The sequence below is a fragment of the Carassius auratus genome, unplaced genomic scaffold, assembly GCF_003368295.1.
Source record: "Carassius auratus strain Wakin unplaced genomic scaffold, ASM336829v1 scaf_tig00047827, whole genome shotgun sequence".
Lineage (NCBI taxonomy): Eukaryota > Metazoa > Chordata > Actinopteri > Cypriniformes > Cyprinidae > Carassius > Carassius auratus.
In genome coordinates this window covers 21,460-40,623 of record NW_020527051.1, presented here as the reverse complement: position 1 = coordinate 40,623, position 19,164 = coordinate 21,460, and the positions used below count along the sequence as shown (strand labels likewise).

The 19,164-nt window shown below is 37.0% G+C and overlaps 2 protein-coding genes across 2 annotated transcripts; both read right to left on the bottom strand.

Moving 5' to 3' along the window:
- Positions 1–3,223: 3,223 nt before the first annotated feature.
- On the bottom strand, positions 3,224–9,001 carry LOC113088986 (carbohydrate sulfotransferase 12-like). Its single transcript, XM_026255882.1, has 2 exons — positions 8,792–9,001; positions 3,224–6,814 (listed from the first exon to the last, which is right to left on the bottom strand). Exon 2 carries the CDS (start codon positions 6,759–6,761, stop codon positions 5,451–5,453), a length of 1,311 nt encoding a protein of 436 aa, XP_026111667.1. The 5' UTR covers positions 6,762–6,814; positions 8,792–9,001; the 3' UTR covers positions 3,224–5,450.
- An 858-nt stretch (positions 9,002–9,859) lies between these two features.
- LOC113088983 (eukaryotic translation initiation factor 3 subunit B) lies at positions 9,860–18,752 on the bottom strand. The gene is made up of 19 exons (XM_026255879.1): positions 18,503–18,752; positions 17,945–18,137; positions 17,608–17,727; positions 17,277–17,334; positions 17,037–17,165; positions 16,800–16,957; positions 16,118–16,249; positions 15,939–16,005; positions 15,805–15,851; positions 15,276–15,486; positions 15,110–15,182; positions 14,888–15,010; positions 14,716–14,794; positions 14,492–14,630; positions 12,320–12,445; positions 12,156–12,233; positions 11,958–12,066; positions 10,421–10,533; positions 9,860–10,332 (listed from the first exon to the last, which is right to left on the bottom strand). The coding sequence occupies exons 1-18, from the start codon at positions 18,606–18,608 to the stop codon at positions 10,433–10,435; spliced, it is 2,049 nt and encodes a 682-aa protein (XP_026111664.1). The 5' UTR covers positions 18,609–18,752; the 3' UTR covers positions 9,860–10,332; positions 10,421–10,432.
- Positions 18,753–19,164: the final 412 nt, after the last annotated feature.

Here is a 19,164-nt window from a genome sequence, read left to right as displayed (position 1 = left end):
TTATTTGTTTAAGTATTTGCTATTGACTGTTCAAATGCAGAGTTTTGCAGTCTTGTGTGTGTGTGTGTGTGTGTGTGTGTGTGTGTGTGTGTGGAGTGAGTGAGTGAGTGAGAGAGAGAGAGAGAGAGAGAGAGAGAGAGAGAGAGAGAGAGAGTGAGAGAGAGAGAGACAGTCTCACTTCTGCTGACTGTTGGGAACTGGAAGACGTGCAGGCGGATGTAGTTCGTCAGCGCTGCGTGGTTAGTAATGAGCGCAGAGAGAGAATAAAACAAATCGCTGGTCACGAATAAGAAGAAAAAAACAAGGATTTGTAAAGAAAAAGTCAGAGGATTTTGAAATAAGCCAAAGGGAGACTAAAGTAAGGAAACTATAGGGAAACTTGGTTTCCATCTTCCGCCTGCACGTGTTCTGCCTATGTGTAAACATACCAGGAAATAAAGCTAATTCTGATTCTGATTCTTCTGATTATACATAATTTACAATGACATAAATACAGGTGCATCTCAATAAATTAGAAAGTCATGGGAAAGGTCATTTATTTCAGTAATTCAACTCAAATTGTGAAACTTGTTAAATAAACTAAATAAATTAAATGCACACAGACTAAAATAGTTTAAGTCTTTGATTCTTTTAATTGTGATTATTTTGGCTCAGACTCAACAAAAACCCACCAATTCACCATCTCAACAAATTAGAATATGCTGACATCAGCTAATTAACTCAAAACACCTGCAAAGGTTTCCTGAGCCTTCAAAAAGGTCTCTCAGTTTGGTTCACTAGACTACACAATCATGGGGAAGACTGCTGATCTGACAGTTGTCCAGAAGACAATCACTGACACCCTTCACAAGGAGGGTAAGATACAAATATTCATTGCCAAAGAAGCTGGCTGTTCACAGAGTGCTGTATCCAAGCCTCTTAACAGAAAGTTGAGTGAAAGGAAAAAGTGTGGAAGAATAAGATGCACAACCAAGCAAGAGAACCGTAGCTTTATGAGGATTGTCAAGCAAAATCAAACTTTACAAGGAATGGACCTAGGCTGGGGTCAAGGCATACAGACATGACAAGGAATTTGGCTACAGTTATGGTATTGTCTTGTTAAGTCACTCCTGAACCACAGACAATGTCAGAGGCATCTTACCTGGGCTAAGGAGAAGAAGAACTGGACTGTTGCCATTGTTCCAAAGTCCTCTTTTCAGATGAGAGCAAGTTTTGTATTTCATTTGGAAACCAAGGTCCTAGAGTCTGGAGCAAGGGTGGAGAAGCTCATAGTCCAAGTCGCTTGAAGTCTAGTGTTTCTACAGTCTGTGATGATTTGGGGTGCATTGTCATCTGCTGGTGTTGGTCCATTGTGTTTTTTGAAAACCACTACACACTACACTACACCACTACACAAATCACTACACCCGTTAACCAAGAAATCTTGGAGAACTTCATGCTTCCTTCTGCCGACCAGCATTTGTAGATGCTGATTTCATTTTCCAGCAGAATCTAGCTCCTGCCCACACTGCCAAAAGACCTAAAAGTTGGTTAAATGACCATGGTGTTGGTGAGTTGCCAACAAATTCACCAGACCTGAACCCCACAGAGACTCTATGGGCTATTGTCAAGAGGAAAATGAGAAACAAGAGACCAAACAATGCAGATGAGCTGAAGACCGCTGTCAAAGAAACCTGGGCTTCCAGACCACCTCAGCAGTACCACAAACTGATCACCTCCATGCCACACTGAACTGAGGCAGTAATTAAAGCAAATTTAGCTCCTAACAAGTACTGAGTACATGTACAGTAAATGAACATACTTTCCAGAAGGCCAACAATTCACTAAAAATGAATTTTTTATTGGTCTTATGAAGTTTTCTTATTTGTTCAGGATACTGAATTGATAGGTTTTTATTAAATGTGAACCAAAATCATCACATTTAAAATAACCAAATACTTAAACTACAGTCTGTGTGCACTGAATTTATTTAATACACGAGTTTCACGATTTGAGTTGAAGTACTGAAATAAATGAACTTTTCCATGACATTCTAATTTATTGAGATGCACCTGTATACACACACATATAAAGAGAGACAGGATGACCATCAGAAGAGCTCTTTTACTGAATAAACATTGTTCCTTTAGAAATTAACAACATTGCTGTAAAACAAATAAAGGGCAAATAACAATTACAAATTACAGTGTTTACACCATGCATTGAACTTTATTGACCCTTTTTCTTTTAAATTGAAGCATTAAATAATACAATAATAAATAAACCAAGAGCTCAAAGCCCAAAAGGAAAAAACCAAACCAAAGCAAATGACAAGAACACACTTGCTGAGACCTGATTTAATGTAACAAATATTTCCCCTTTGTTCAACATGATCTCCTGAAAATATTTCATGCAACTGAAAAATTTCTATGACTCAAAAGTACACCAGGATATATATATATATATATATATATATATATATATATATATATATATATATATATATATATATATATATATATATATATATATATATATATATATATATTCTTAATATTGGCATCAAAACACTAAACAATATATCAGCTTTCTTTGTACAATGTGGCACCAAATGTATACAAAACACATGTCCTCATCTTGAAACTGAAATCAACAGCATAGGCAAATGCACACGTGTATTAAAACTTTTCCCATGTAACAGAACTTGTGGTTTATGAAATAAGAAATGTTGGAACTGATCTGACAAATCTCAACAGCACAAGCCAGAATTGTGGCTAAAAATCTGATCTTTTCCATGACGCAACACATAATACTACACTTTTCTTCTTTTTTCTCTTTTTTTAAGTAGGAGCTTTGATTGTTTTAACTGCAAGTCAGAGACTTACTTACAAAAATAAGTTTTTTTGTGTGTAAACTTTTCTCCAAAGGCACTGCTACTGAATGGGCCCAACAGTGCTTTAATTCAGAATCGTGGCTTCCTCTAAAATGGGACGTCCCGTTCCCTCTGGCCCGTCACTTTCACAACAATCATGCTACACTTTTGCTCCACAGTATTATTCCCTACTACAATATACAATCTTATCCACTTTCTCTTCCTTAAATCTCTCACTGCCTTAGAGATCCATTTTAAACATGTGATCAAATGTGCAAAATGCGGGACGAAAACATGACGAAAACCAAAAGAAACACTTTCTTGGTAAAGAAAATACTATAAAAATAACCCTAATAAACTATTAAATAATTATTTTGCACATGCCCACATTTAACTTGCAACTAGAGGAACTAATACTGACATTTGTGCTTCAATTACACCAAATTACTCTTGCAAAGAAAGAAAGAAATACCCTGTGCCTGCAATTATATTCCTAACAATATCCAAACAAGGCCATCATTTTACCCTCTAAAGTCTAAACCTAACAGATTTTTTACAAATGGTAAATTTAGTTTGCTACAATATTCATGAGTGATGCATATTTATGAATGACTGCAAGGCATACATGCTAACATCTATAGCATGCTGCAGATCAGAGGGCTCTTCCAGTCCCTGCTACACACCAACACAATAAAAGGTTCAAAATGATGAAAGGCAAGATTACCTCGACAAGAGCAGGCCATAATCTGAATTCTCCAGCCTCTAGTACAAAGAAATATCTTCTGATGACAGTTACTCCATTCACTCACTTCACTGCAGAACAATGGCAATTTTGTGAAATAGTGGACTATGAACTACTTTAAAAGGTTGAAAAAAAAATAATACAAATAAAAAAGAATTTGTCTCCAACTTTCCATGGACACATTGAGGTTTTTGTGTATGTATATATAAAGAATACTTGGGCAGTGATCCCTTTATGATAAAAAAACAAAAACAAATGTAAAATGTTTTCGTGCATTTCAAAATACTATGTAGTTTTTTTTTCCCCCAAGGACAAAAGTGCCTTCACTTTTCACATTTAGTTGTAAAAGGTTACAAAAATATTCTAAAATACTCTAATATGTCCACTTGCTAAATGTAAAATACTTTTTTTTTAATTTCTTGTGATATTTTAGTGTAAAACATACAACTAAACAACTGAAAAGGGACAAAAGTCTCTCGCTAGGATGATCACATCCATCCACATTACAAGAATAGTACTAATACTGTAATGAATGTGTTTTAAACACTGTTGAGAATATAAAAAAAAAAAAAAGAAAGAAAACTGGGCTTCTTTGAGTAGGTTGTAGGTAACCATCATACGTCTCTAAAATTGTCCATGAAGTCCATACAAAAAACAGTAACATTTAGTGGGATACTGGGAAATGGACTGAGGAAATGTAACCTGTGTGCAAGGAATGTATATTCACTACAGTATTACTTTCAATGCCCACAAGCTCCAAACAAAAACCTAAAAGCTCTTTCACATGACTCAAATCAGCATTCCCCCAATGCACAGAACCGCATTTTGTGAAGCTTGAAGCTACAGCATTACCCTCAGCACAGGGTGAACGTTAACACAATACTAAAATTTCAAGTTGGTTGCACCATTTATTACTGATTTGTTCGAAGTGCAGCCATTGAAACGGTCAGCAATCCATGCCATGCTTTCTCTTATCGGCCATCATTGATTACAGCAAGTTTTTCGACAATTACCTGAGCTGTAAGGTCATGTCAACGTGGACACTGGCTGACTGCATTAAACCCTGCTCTAGAGACTATCACGTAACGTAAAAGGCCAGGAAAGAAAATCCAAATAACCATGTCCTTATTATGTTTTTAAGAGCCCTCAAAATATAGTAAAATACTGGTAAAACAATCACTATAATATTTGCAAACCACAAATACTTTTGTATGTACGTGACGTGAAAAAAAAATAGATATCATGGCCACAAATTAAAAAAGAAAATAATATTTCCTCAACTACTTAGTGTACTAATTCATTCACTCATTTTATTTTTTAATTGTGGCCATTTTGTACTAAATTATTTGCTCATTTTAATTTAGTCGAATCATGGCCAAGTTATATGAATTTGTTCCTCACTTTAATTTAAAAAATGGCCAGGTAAATTAAATTAATTCACTTGTTACAGTTAATTCATGGCCACATTGCACTAACTTCTTCCCACATTTTAATTTAGTTAAATCATGGCCACAATTTAACAAGAGAACAAATCAGTACAACGTAGCAACAATTTAACTAAAATAAGCAAATTAAGTTGTGAATACATGTTCTTCATTTTTTGTTCTACTGATGTCATGGGTGGGGTGCTGTACTTTTGAATAGCTGCCAATGGAAAAATATGCTTTTTGGAAGCACTGTATCTACCTCCAAGACTTAGCTAACTAGCCAAACATTGATCCTCTGGACATGAGCCATGTGAAAGAGCCTTTATAAACAGCATCGTGTGAAAGAACCAAGCAGCAGGAACTCCTATTGCCCTGTTTCTTGTGCTGTGAAAATCTTGTCAGCACCTCAGTAAAGTTGACAATCAGCGTATCACTCATGTACCAGCTTCTCTGGTTTAGAATACCCAAACAGTTTAAAATCGCCCTCATAGAGCCTGTACAGCTCTTTTCTGGACTCCAATGGTATGTTGGCAAACCAATCGCGCTCCCAACTGCTGACCGTTCGATTGCGATGACTTTGTGGGAACTCGACAACATTGTCTACACGGAGAATCCGCAACAAATGCTCAGCGTCCTCGTCCAAGGTCTCCAGCTTCCCCACGAAATCATAATTTATCTGGCAGGGATGGCACAAACGGTACATTTGTCTCCAGTGCTCATTAAAAGGCATCTCTTTCTCAGTGTTAGGATCCAGTAAATACTGAACGAAATTGGAGAAAGACGGTCGAATCCCAGCGGCAAAAGCGTCCACGACTGATGCCGGTGGATCCGAGTAATTGCTGAATTTTCTCAACATGGTGACGGCGAATCTTTTGTAGAAGTCCTCGTTCTCTTGTTCGAATTTGTTGCGATAGGCAGAGATCAGTCGCACGAAAGGATCCCTGACGAACAAAAACTTGGTGTATTTCTTAAGCTTGATTTTCATGAGGTGCCGAGAGAACTTTCCATAGCGTTTCCAGAACTTGTTGAAGGTGAAGTGCAGGCTATTGTTGTGGATGAGCTCCTGAGGAACATCTAGAGGGTCTTGGTAGGGCACGCCGTCCAATAACAGGCTCTCGCTCAGCACGATCATGATGCGCTTCCAGTTTGTGCAGGCCACCTTGGGAACATAACAGTAAATGATCCCATGCCTGTCGTCCACGATGAGGTGATCCAACTCTTTATTGGGTATGTCATCAAAAGTCCTGTTCTTTCCCGGGAAGTCAAAGTAACTTTTGTTACTGCACACATCTTGGATCAGCTGCTTTCTACTGTCCTGCCTCTGTTTTTTCTCAGGGTCAATTGGCCTCAGATGGATCTTCCACTCTCTTCTTGGGACAAATTTCTCCTCTGATTTCTCAGAGGACTGATTGTGGGGGTCTCCAGGGGGCGGTTCTCCTCTCACCTGTTCCGTGGGGTCTGCGGTTCCTTCTAAAAACTGGTTGACAAAAGCATCTATGTCTGTCAAAAAAGAGCTCTCTTTGTCTTGCTCTACTTTCTTTTCAGGGCCACGACGGCTCTGTGGAGAGAGGCGGGACGGATGGGGTCCGGAGATGGTTGTGTGCAGGTAAAAATTAGAGGCCCCCACATCATCCCAGTATATGATTATAAGAAGAATCATGAAGACGGCACCCACAATCATAAAAATGCGGAACAGTCTGGACTTTCCCATTTTGGTTGACTTTGATTGAGAAAGAGCCATTCTCACCTCAACTCCATTACACTATCGACAGCCCAGACTGCATTCATCTTAGTCTGAAGTAGAAAAAAACAAATCAGAATAGGGAAGTCAAGAGTGTGTCAAACCTGTTTGCTTCAATGTTTGGCAATATTGTGGTTCTATTTATGCAATAAAAAGTGACATTTCATATTCTCTTTATATGACACAGCATTTACATTTCTTTGTTAATGGTTAATCGTGATTGATAGCTCAAATATTTTTGTATAACGAGATCAAACTATAATGTCACTGCTCACCATGACAGTGCTATATAATATAATATTATATAATATAATATAATATTATATTATATATAAAGGGACATGGTTCAAACTGTTTATGTAACACTGATTTCATAAATGAATATGTATTTTCTTAAAAATGTATTTGTTCTCTGCTGTTAGTGTATTAATCAAGGAACATTGTCTATTTAAGGATATAGTATACTGTGTGTTGAGGCAATTAAAAACATGTTTTGCACCCAAATTCAAATGATTTGTTGTTGTTATGTCTTTCGCAAACTTTCGGCTTATCTTAACTATCTTTTACACAGACATTATTTCAATAACAAAAAGTCCAGTGTCCATAAAAGTACTAAATGCTTAATAGTAAACCTTTATAAACATTTAAAATATAATGAATAGTTTATACTTTAGCTTGGGTACTGTAAAAACATGAACAAATGATTAATAAATGATTAGGAAAGATTGTGAATTCAGGTCATTTAGGACACTTTTGGCCATTGAGATGATTGGGGATAAGTGTCTTAATATGTACTAAATGATTAGTAAATGTTTAGAAACATCTACAAATAATAAATAGTTTCAACTTTAGATTGGGTACTGCAAAAGCATGAAAAAGTTATTAAATAAGATTTGTAATAATTTCTATTTCAGTTTAAAAATAAATAATAATATGTTAATCATTGTGTAACGTTTATTAAGCTCATTATTTAATATTAACAAGCACATTATCTCATACTTATAGCTTTGTAATAAACTAATGATCAGTTAAGCATTATGTAATGTTTATTAATCATTTATTAATGGAAGTTAATACAGTGTGTTACTGTATTAAAATACCAGATGTTTTAGTTCAAACTGATTTATTTAGTAAGTAATGCAATGCAATCGCTGACGAGGGTTATTCTGGGGTCTCATATCACCCAGAAAGGGTTTACAGGCTGCTTACCAAATAATACACAGACATGAAATACTGATATCATTATAATACTTGTAGAAAGCGCAGGGACAGAATGTAAAAACCGCTTCACAAGAAACAGTAAATTTCCACTTATTATCACCGCATTGTTGAAACAGAAACGTTACAAAGGCTTGGAACATTTGGCGTGTTACAAACCAAACGGCTGATAACGCACAGCTATTGGCTCATTTCGAGACTGAATTAAATAACGTCACAGCACAACACAGTGACGTTGGCTACAAACAAAATATGCGTGCGTAGTAGCGTGGCGTAATAATCGCAAAAAGAAAAAAATGAAAAAGATTTATGATTATTTATATATTTAAATCCGGGTCAATTATAATTCCGAGAACTCAAAATACACTGAACAGCTGCACATTTGCCACGCTCATTTTAAAGGCAAAAGGGACCCGTCACATTCAGCTTGACACAATGCAGCTCTTTCACATCATCTCTGACTCTGGGAGGAAGCTGCACATATTCGAGCTTATACGCGAAAACTCCTGCTAAGACATTCATATATGCATACTCTGCTATGTAGCCGATTTCGGCTAAACCGGGTGATTGTGTTGATTGATTTTCATTGACAAAATGAAGATATTAAGTCAAATCTAGAGCAAGTGCAAAGACGCTCCTAACCACTTTTTGTTCCACGGGAAGTCGTCAAGCTAACGTTACTCATTGCCTGTGATTTCAAGACTCGTCTGTAATTCGAGCTGACGGAGTTAAAAGACTGCTGTGTTTAGTATGATATGATCGAAATAACACTGTAGTGTGTCTAAACATGGCTGTAACGACCATAGTCTCACCTCGTCGTCATCGCAGGAGTCTGGATTTCTCGGCGGACAGACAGCGTCAGATGAGGAGGGATGTGTGCGCTCGCGCGCTCTGGGTGTTGACACAGCAGCGCTTCACTGCTCAGCGCAGATGTCGCGAGATTTCCAAGTGCACGCAGGCTTCTGCTACTGAACCGTACAATGATGGTATTTGTCAGAGTATACATAGAGTACATGCTCTACCAAACCTTCCTAACATTCCCAGAACTTACACTTTATAGAGAGAGAAAAAAAGAAAGAAAAAAAAAGAAATTATATATATATATATATATATATATATATATATATATATACGGCAGCATCATGACATGTTCTGTTATTAACATACGCAACAAGTTAATTATAACATTAAATTAAGCTCATGAAACCATTTAAATTAAAAAGTGAAAGAATGTAATTCTCTTTTTGCCAAAAATATGAGAACAGGACACACTATGGGGGCTCATCCATCTTTCAATGGGGGCAAAACATTACTTAAAATGATGTAAAGACCAAAAAAAGAAGGAAATAAAAATTAAGACATAAAAAGAAATCAAGATGTGAGGTGACATTCTTTAACGAGACTTCTTTAAAGATATATATATATATATATATATGAAAAAGCTTTAGTGATGCTTTTTATAATGAAAAAAAAAAGTGTAGATATGCATCCTTAGACAAAAATATTAAATACATTATGAGATTGTAATCAGATTTTCGTAAAGTTTTGTAATTTCTTTAAAAAATCATTGTTCTTCAATTAATCAGGGATTAAAATTGCATATTCAGATTATAAAAGAATGAATTAAACAATAAAAATGCTAAATACATTTAAATGTAATTGACAATAAATGTGATCAAGAGGACCAATAGAAGGAATCCATAAAAAATGTTGCATAATACTTCATATTTAACATCCATCTAGATTTACTTTGGACTTTCCCCAAAATCCCTCAATTTTACAATACAAAAACTTTGTTATTCATGTCCAAATAATATTTGCAATCATATGCATCATGTTCTTTTGCCTTAAATTTAACGAGAGAGAAAACCAACAGCCGCTTGAATTTTAGTTCATCTTTATTCCCTTGCTGTGCATTTAATATCAGGTAATCTGAATGGAGGAGGATACAGACCACTGTAGTGCCATTTTTGCACACTAGAGTACAAGTTCGCCTTTTGGAAAATCTTAGGAAACAAAATGTTTTCCTTCTGTGAGATGATGGAAAAACAGTTTGTGGCATATTGTGCCATGGTAAGACCCTTATGATGAGGTAGATCAACCAAAGGCAAGAACAGGAACGCGTTATGATCAGATCCACCAAGAGCAGGCCTGAATGATGTTGGCAGGGTGGATTCTCCCAGAGCTGGATGATTTTGTTAAAAAGCAGCAGTCAACAGTGGCACAAAATTCTCCTTCCGCAGTGACCAGTATTAAGAGGCACTTGACTGACGATAACAAGGAAAACTCTTTTAGGGGATGCCTCAATTTTTTTCTCCAATGATAGTCCACACTCCTCCACTAAAAACGGATACTGAAAATAAGGAAAAAATAAAATAATTATAACTGCACCAAGGTATTTCAAATAGCATAGCAGAGTCATATTGCTACACACACAGCACCTGCTGTTGGAATTACAGATCTCCAATGGGAATAATTTCTTCATTGATGAAAAACTCAATGGTCTCTTCCTCCCAGTCATCGATATTGCTTTCCAGCTCATCAGTGTCCACTCCTAGAAAAGATCAGCAAATACAGAGATTACTAAAATGGTCTTATACTCAATCTCTAGTGCTGGGCTGTCACAATCATAAAATTTTTGCTGATAATTAAAAGTCATAACTGTATAATAAATCAATAACACATATGGAATGCCATGAATAAATTATAAAAATGAATACTAAAACAAAAGGCCAGATAAAACAGCCCAAAACATTTGTCAACCAGACTGAATGGCTGCATAGCTTTGGTTACAAACTGTTACACTGTCTGTAGCCATGTACCATTTGGTTAGGCCACACTTATATTTAGTCACTGCTGATGGGAATGTGCAGCTGTGGTTGTCGAAGTTTTAATGAGGAAACAGATTTTTTTTTTTTTTTTTTACATTTCTGAAATTAGTACATTTCATTGCCATTTCTTTTTTTCAAATCCAGATTTACCGTGTCAAAAAGTAATCTGGCTGTTCCATTTCCATTTAGTTTAAAATTAAAACGTTGGCTCAAGTGAAACTTTTCAAAAAGTTAAATGCATGTGTCAATTTTTTAGCTGCTGCAATTGAATTTCACACAAATGTTGATTACCTTTTTTTGTTTGCAGAACCAAGAATTCAAACATATGCTTTTAAACCTACTGAGAAAAGGCCCTACATATGACAGATAATTAGGTCCAATGGTTCAATCACTGGCTAAAAACACACTGCTGCACCAGAGAGAGACGTCTTACTGGTTTAAATTCTTACATTTATATGAATTTATAGCATGGGGTGGTTTTGGCGCAGTGTATAAGACATATGCCTTTGGTGTGAGAGACCCAGGTTCGAATCCACTGTGAGACTCCAATGTGTTCCTGAGCAAGACACTTAACCCCTAGTTGCTCCAGAGGCATGCAACCTCTGACATATATAGCCATTGTATGTCGCTTTGGATAAAAGTGTCAGCTAAATGTAAATGTAATAGCAGTGGTCCTCAACCCATTATCCACAACAATATGTGAACAATTAACAATCACAGATATTGACTTTTATTATTGTTTTTCTTCACAATTTCTGCCCAATACAATATTTTAAATCTTGGTATAGCTATAAAATGTATATTCATATAATGTATAAAACTGCCCATTGTTTTATAAAACACCAGGGCATTAATTTACAGATCTAGAAAACATCTCAAGGCCCCCTTAGAAGGCCCTCCGGTTGATTTATAGTATTTGGAGCATAAAAGTTCTTCATTTGTCCGGCAAAGTGATTACATAACTCAAAGATTAAACATTGTAGTTATGTCTAAAATCCTGGTTGGATCAATTATTGCAAACTGATAACACATGATTAATACAACAGGTCTATTCTAGAGAAAGGCATTGAAACTGTGCTTTGCAAAGCAGCCTGAGAGATGTCACTGATGGTTAATAAAAGTCTGAGCTGCTCTCTGCATTAGTTACCTCCTCTGAGTTCGAGGCGGAGAGGTCTCTGCTCGTTGTACATGTCCATGGCTCTCTCACGGTATTTGCGATAGTCTTCCATCATGGAACGTCTCTTGTCCACCAGTTCCTGTGAAGCACAAAGCGCTCTTTTAAATTTGATCACAGACATTTGATCCACATATGAATACGGTGTGTAAAAACACATCAAATTTATACCTTTGATGCCTTGGACTGACTGAGACGATCTTTCTGCTCAAAGATCTTGGAGTATTTCTTTAAGTCCTTCTTAATGAGCTGTGGGTTTCAAAAAGTAAAGTGGGATTAGAGTTCACTCTGCTTGACGAGTAATGAGAAAGAGCCTGCATCTGACCCCTTCTCACCTTTATTTGGTCTGCAGTCAGGAGAGAGGGTGGACGGGGTCTCCACAGCAGCTGGCAGAAACGCTCTTTGTTGTTCTTCTGCAGCAGACGGCCCTGGAAGGTCCACAGCCAAAAGGCATTGTCCACCTAAATTTTAAAACATAAATTAAGTCAATTTGATATGAATTTTCAGTTCATATAAAATAATAATAAACACTTCCTGTATTATATTTATATATTCTGAATGAAATCCAATATTTCTAATTCCTATAACAGGGTTTCTGCAGGATTTTTAAGCTAAAATTTAAGACCTTTTAAGACCTGCACACATAAAATTAATACCATATGAGTGGGGTGGGGCAATGTCTATAGTACCATATTAAACTGTAAAGTTACTGTAAAAAGTATAATTTACAAGTTTTCACAAAGACAACACGTTTTATAAAATGATAAATTTTACATTTCAGCCTTTAAACAATTTTTAAGAAAATGGATGAGTTTTTCTAAAAGTGTGCACCATCTTTGGAGTCAAATTCTCACATTTGGGCTTTTACCAAGCAAATGAAACCAATATCAACAAAACTGATCTTTGCAATGCAGAGGAAACACAGAAGCGGCAAATACCGGCAGCAAGTCACTGTTTAGTGAGTCATTGTGTTTGAACTGAATCACTTGCATGGGCGATTCATTCAGAAACAAAACACTGTTGTGTTGTTCAGAGACGCAAAACAGCTCTGTGGCTGTGTTTGGAATGATTTTTGTTGAAGAAATAGAGCAAAAACAGGAAATAGTGTCTAAAATACAGTGTCTCTTAATATTAACTCCTTGTTTACTGAACTGTTGTATAAAATAAAAATCACATTTGTAACTATGCTCCCTCTTCATGTGATATTAACTATATGAAAATATATAAATTTTCTGCCCCATCTCTTGAACTATGTGATAATTCTAAATGCCTTTTATTGACTGATTCATGCAGTCAAAGAATGCACACGTTGCACACCACTGTACTTTTTAGATTTTGATAATGCATTGTCTTCTTATTGATCCACCAGTTCACATTTAAATCTCTGCGTGCGCAGGGTAAAAACATGGGTTGATTTTCACATTAGTCTGAACTCTAAACAAAACAACAGTTTTATTGAAAATGCTCATTCATTCTCTGCCAGCAGGTGGAGAGTTTGGTAGAATATAACTGTTTCCCCGGTAACAGCAGAACACAACTGCAGCACACACCATCATAACCTTAGCCTTTTGAAGTTTAATCTTCACATTTAGCCATATCGCAATTCTGGTCTTTCCGTCCCCAAATTTAAGACCTCTTCAAATCAAAATTAAGACTTTTTATGGCCTTAAATTTGATAAAACTAAACTTTTTTTTTTAAGAGCCATGGAAACCCTGAATAATTATATTGGTATTAATCATTGTAGGCAATCACTGATATATCTGTTGAGTGTGTGAACTAGGGCTGCACGATGTGTCGTTAAAGCATCAATATCGCGATGTACGAATCCACGATAGTCACATCGCAGGATGTGCGATGTGGGCTGTCGTAGTTGATCTGTTATTCATTAACTGTACGGGTCAGCTGCTCCCCGGCCCTTGACGAATGTGATTCGCGGATTAATTGCACAGCTTAACCATCATAGAGTGAAAGTTTATCATTGACAGGACTGAAAAACACATGCAAGTTTAACGGCAGAGAGAGAGCGCGCGAGAGAAACAGAAAGAGAGGGCGCGCGAGAGAGACAGAAAGAGAGAGCGCGCGAGAGAGAGGGACAGAGAGAGGGACAGAGAGAGGGCGCGAGAGAGAGGGACAGAGAGAGGGCGCGAGAGAGAGTGACAAAGAGAGGGCGCGAGAGACAGAGAGAGAGCGAGCCATCTTCAAACAACACGAGCGCTGTCTTGCTCTCTCTCCCTCGCGCATATTAATCAATTGACACGATGGTGTCGATGTTTAAATCATTTAAAATGAGAATGTAAGTGTGCTCACCCCATTTTTGTTTGTAAGAAAAAATATCGCAATATATATCGCAGAAAAATAAAATATCGCAATGTCATTTTTTTCCCAATATCGTGCAGCCCTAGTGTGAACACAATCAGAGGTGTTTAAATAATAAGCTTAAAATGCTAGTGGGAAGTGCTGGTATAATGCTTTATAATAATATTTCCAATAGAATCAGATTAATCACCTTGTGGCTCCACCAGGAGACAGATGTCACAACATATCGTCCAGTGGGGTCCCATTCTACGTCTGAGGCCATGTAATGCTCTGCAATGTTCATCATGGTGCAGTCCGACGTGTCCACAAAAGCAAGAGCTCCATTCATGCTGCAGGATGAAACACAGAAAGTCATAAGAATGAACACTCTAAAACAAATTACTAACAAACACAGCATACTTAATGAGTACAGACCTCCTCAACCCAGCCAACACTAAAAACTGCCCCTGTGGACTCCAGAAGATGCTATTTGCCTGTTGCTTGTCAAACATTTCTGAAACAATACATTTTTTGGTAAACCTTTAGATCACGTACATGCATACAAAACATCTGTAAAGAGGAATACATTCACAATGTGAACACTTACTTATTAAGTCAATTTTGCCATTGTTCTTCACATGGTAGAATGATACATTGATTCTGGGAGATTCACCATGGAGCACAGCAAATTTGCTGCCATTTGGTTCCCAAGCAAAGGCAATGATGCCCTCTATAAGACAGGCAGAGAAATCAGAAACAAGAGAAGGTATTGAAGACCCTAAGAAGCATGAAATGGCAACATAATGTCTTAAGATCCTTCTTACTTTACCTTTCATCTCCACCACATCCACAGGTACCTGCTTCTCTCTCATTCTGAAGATCTCAAAGTTGGTGACAACGCCCTAAGGTAAAAAAAAAAATCCTTTTTAGCAAATCCATGAAAAGTAAACATTTGAATTTATTGTCAAAGCACAGTTTCAAAGCAACTCTTATACCTGTGTTCCTTTGGGTGTCCTGTCCACCTTCACACAGAGATAGTCTCCGTTTTTCTGCCAGTGAAGTTTGCAGTCCACAACATTAAACAGGTTGCGGACTCTGATCTCGTTCCTGGATGGAAGCTGCATGAGTGTTACTCTTGCTGGGATGTCCTTATCCTCAGGAACCCAGAATGCAATGATATTATCACCAGGTGACCAAGAGAAGTCTCTGTAAACATAAAATTCATTTTACATTAAAATATGTCCAAAATGTTTAGTACTTCGAATGATTTCTGAAGGATCAAGTCGCACTGAAGACTGGATGTCTTATGATGCTGAAAATTCCGCTATGACATCACAGGTATAAATTACATTTCAAAATATTAAAATTGACAACTGTTAAAATTCTACAAATTGTTTCATAATATTATTGCTTTAACTGTGTTTTTCGATCAAATAAATAAAGCCTTGGAAATTTCTTTAAAAAAACATCCAAGGATTTTGAACAGCAGTGTATTTATTTTGTTAATTGTTTTATTCTACTCACTTAATTCCATTTATCTTCAAACTCTTCTTGTCCAAAAGACCCATTGACTAGAAAAAGGAGACAATATGATTTGTTAATTAAACAACTGAACTCTCAAATTCTCAAACCTTTTATCTGGATCACAAGTCACTTACTGGTGTCTCATAGATGCTCAGTGTGTCCTGCGTCATTCGTGCAAAGAACTTCCCGTCTGGACTCCACCTGAACAGAACAAGATTTAGATTACATACTTATATTAAACATAATATGTTATAGTATGACTGTAATCAAACTGGCAACATGTGCCCTAAAAATCAACTCAGACCACACTTACTTGAAAATTGGCCAGTGGGCAGAGCTTTCACAGTGAAAGCCTCTTTTCTTCTGTCCTGTGAGAACATCCCAGATGATGATGGCCTGTGGGTCATCTTTAGTGTCCATAAGAGGGCTGAATGTTACAACATACCTGCAAAAACAAATTACATTAAAAACGTGTAATAGCAAAATAAATAAAATCAAATGCATCGGACTGTAAAATGTAACACACAATGATACATTGAATATTCTCCTTGTTTAAAGATCTCTTTAAAATACATGAAGTAGTGAATGAATGATTAATCTGCTGTTATTTGGTTATTATGATACGGTCATAATCGACTAACAACCAGGGTTATTACTACTAACGAAAAACAAAAAATCATTACTTTAAAATAAACATTAACAAATACAATATTTTTTCTTTAACTTGAGTTACTAAAACCACTAAAACTAAACTAAAAAAAAAAGAATTATATACAAACATTTATATATATATTTTCAATAAAAAAAATTACAAAATATTAATGTCCTTCCATGTGCTAGTTCAATATAAACAAAGTCTTTTTTTATTTTATAAATGGAGTAAACATTCTGCATAATAAATAATTTAGGTTTACATTTAATCTCATCAACTCCTTAATAAATGTGTGTGTTTATAAATAAATAAACAGACTGAAAAAAAATTAACCCATTTTTACCTCTCACAGGGTGAGAAATCAATGAGCTGAACCCCCTGATGACTGAACCTCTGGATCTGCTTGAACTTCTCACCGCCCCACAGAGCAATGCCTCTCTGATGGAATGTGGCCAGATAGGTGCCTTTTGGAGACCAGCGCACGTATGTCTCGGTCCAGCGCTACAAGAAAAAAAAATACTGAATACAGTACGCACGGCCACGTGGTTATCATATTTAAAAGATGAATGGGAGAACGCACCGCTCTCTCCTCTACTTCAATAGGTTCCTTGACATCATTAGCAAATATGCCTGTTCTTTCACCAGAGTCATAGATTACACTGTACTGATCACGACAGTCAGGATCCTCCATCCAGTGACGCAGATTCCCCTGAAACCAAAAGACCAACATTCAACCCAATACACAAACTTAAAAGCATGTTACCGTATTGCAGGGTTGGATTTCACACAATCAGAACAGTTCTGAAGAGCAACTACTCACAAAATCTTTAAAGGGCTGCTTCTCAGGAGATTCCCACTCATCACTGATTGACATGTACCTATGAGAGATTTAGCATCGTTTAATTACACGTCAACTATTTTTCTTCTCTTTGCCTAGTAAAACGGGACTTCTATTTTTCTACATTTTAATTGCAGAATGTGTTATTTACTATGCTGATATCAAACAGTGTGAAATCATCTATATCAGCCAGCCTGCTCTCAAACGTATTGGCATCATCATCCAACAACTGCTTATCAGTCAACCTCTATTTCAGACGTAATCCATTATTCGCATATGCTGTCAAACAACAGCATAATTTAAGATAACATACTTGTCAAAGTCTGTGAACAGGTTGACACGGAAAGTGTGCTGCTTGTCTAGCTTGTAGCCATCAGCGTTCTTCACAGCTTCATGAGCATGACTTGGTGCAGAGTACTCCAGGAAAATGTACCTGTGAAGACAAAACACATTCATTAAGACTCAAAGCATAACATTATTCTATCACGTTTTTTCCATATTAAGGATCTTATTGGTCAGTATTAACATATATAATAGATTACAAAAGCACTGTTATCAATGCATCTATTTCTAATATTCATAAGCTTTTTAATACTAGGTCAATGCATCAAAGACTATGCATCCCGGCTTCCAAGCGAACCAAAAGTTACCCCTTGGTCTTTCCATCTGCGAATGGGTAGAAGTCATTGGTGATTTTGCCAAACTTGGAGAAGATCTTCTGGATGACGTTCTTGAGTTTCTCCAGACGATCTGGTCCGACCTGAGGGACATTATCAACCACCACGACCGAGTCGATGCCATCAGCCTCCTGAGGTTTATCTCTGAGAACATCCCCCAGCAGCTCTGCACACGGAGACACCGTCCAATAAAAGACAAATTAGCATCTTAAACATGGCATGGACGAACAGATGCTACAGCACTTGCCTGAATTCAAGAGCACAAAAAGCTACTGACACAATGTTGCGCGCGCGTCTGTTTCCCTAAAGCTTTTGTCCTGCTCGCGCGCAGGCTGAACTGAAATACGGAAGCGTTAACTGGAATAAAAAAATGTTTAATCTAAACCTGAGCAGTTACGTGGAATTATATGTTACTAAACAATGAATCCGAATGGTGTTTGTGTTAGTATCGGACTGACATATTGAGTTTTAATGTTTACTGTGTGACTCGTATCTTGTTAGCAGGCGGGCTAAAGCGCAGGCCTCTCTTACCCTGATCACTGATGTCATCCACGAAATCCTCCGGATCACTGAACGAAGGCTCTTCTTCTCCGTCGTCATACTCCATTTCGTCCTCCATATTATTCGTGTCTCGCATTTAGAGATCGATTCCTGTCAGTCTGGGCGTGTGAAAAGACGCGGGTAAATGTCAGTGCATGAATCCAAAGCTTTGACTCACTCGGCCATGTGCACAGCAGCCGGCGCCTACCACCGCCGCGAGCGAGAGAAGGACCGTACCATGTGTGCGGAGCGCGGGGGAGGGCTCTTATTGAGAGTTTCGTAGTAATACACAACACAAATTTAAAAGCACGATGACGGTTGAATTTAAAAAAAGAGTATATGTCCTTATAATATTATTCCTGTTGTCCAAATGCGTAAATTTACTATAAAATATGACATGCATGACCCTTTTTAATAATCAACATGGTCTTTCCCTTTGCTTTTCTCCTTCTACTTCCTGTTCATGTGACAAGTATCTTCCGTCCGAATATGTGTACTGTCCATGTTCTGAACTAACGTTAATGTAGTATGCAAAAATTGATAGAGAGACAGACAGACAGACAGACAGGCAGACCGATAGATAGATAGATAGATATATAGATAGATAGATAGATAGATAGATAGATAGATAGATAGATAGATAGATAGATAGA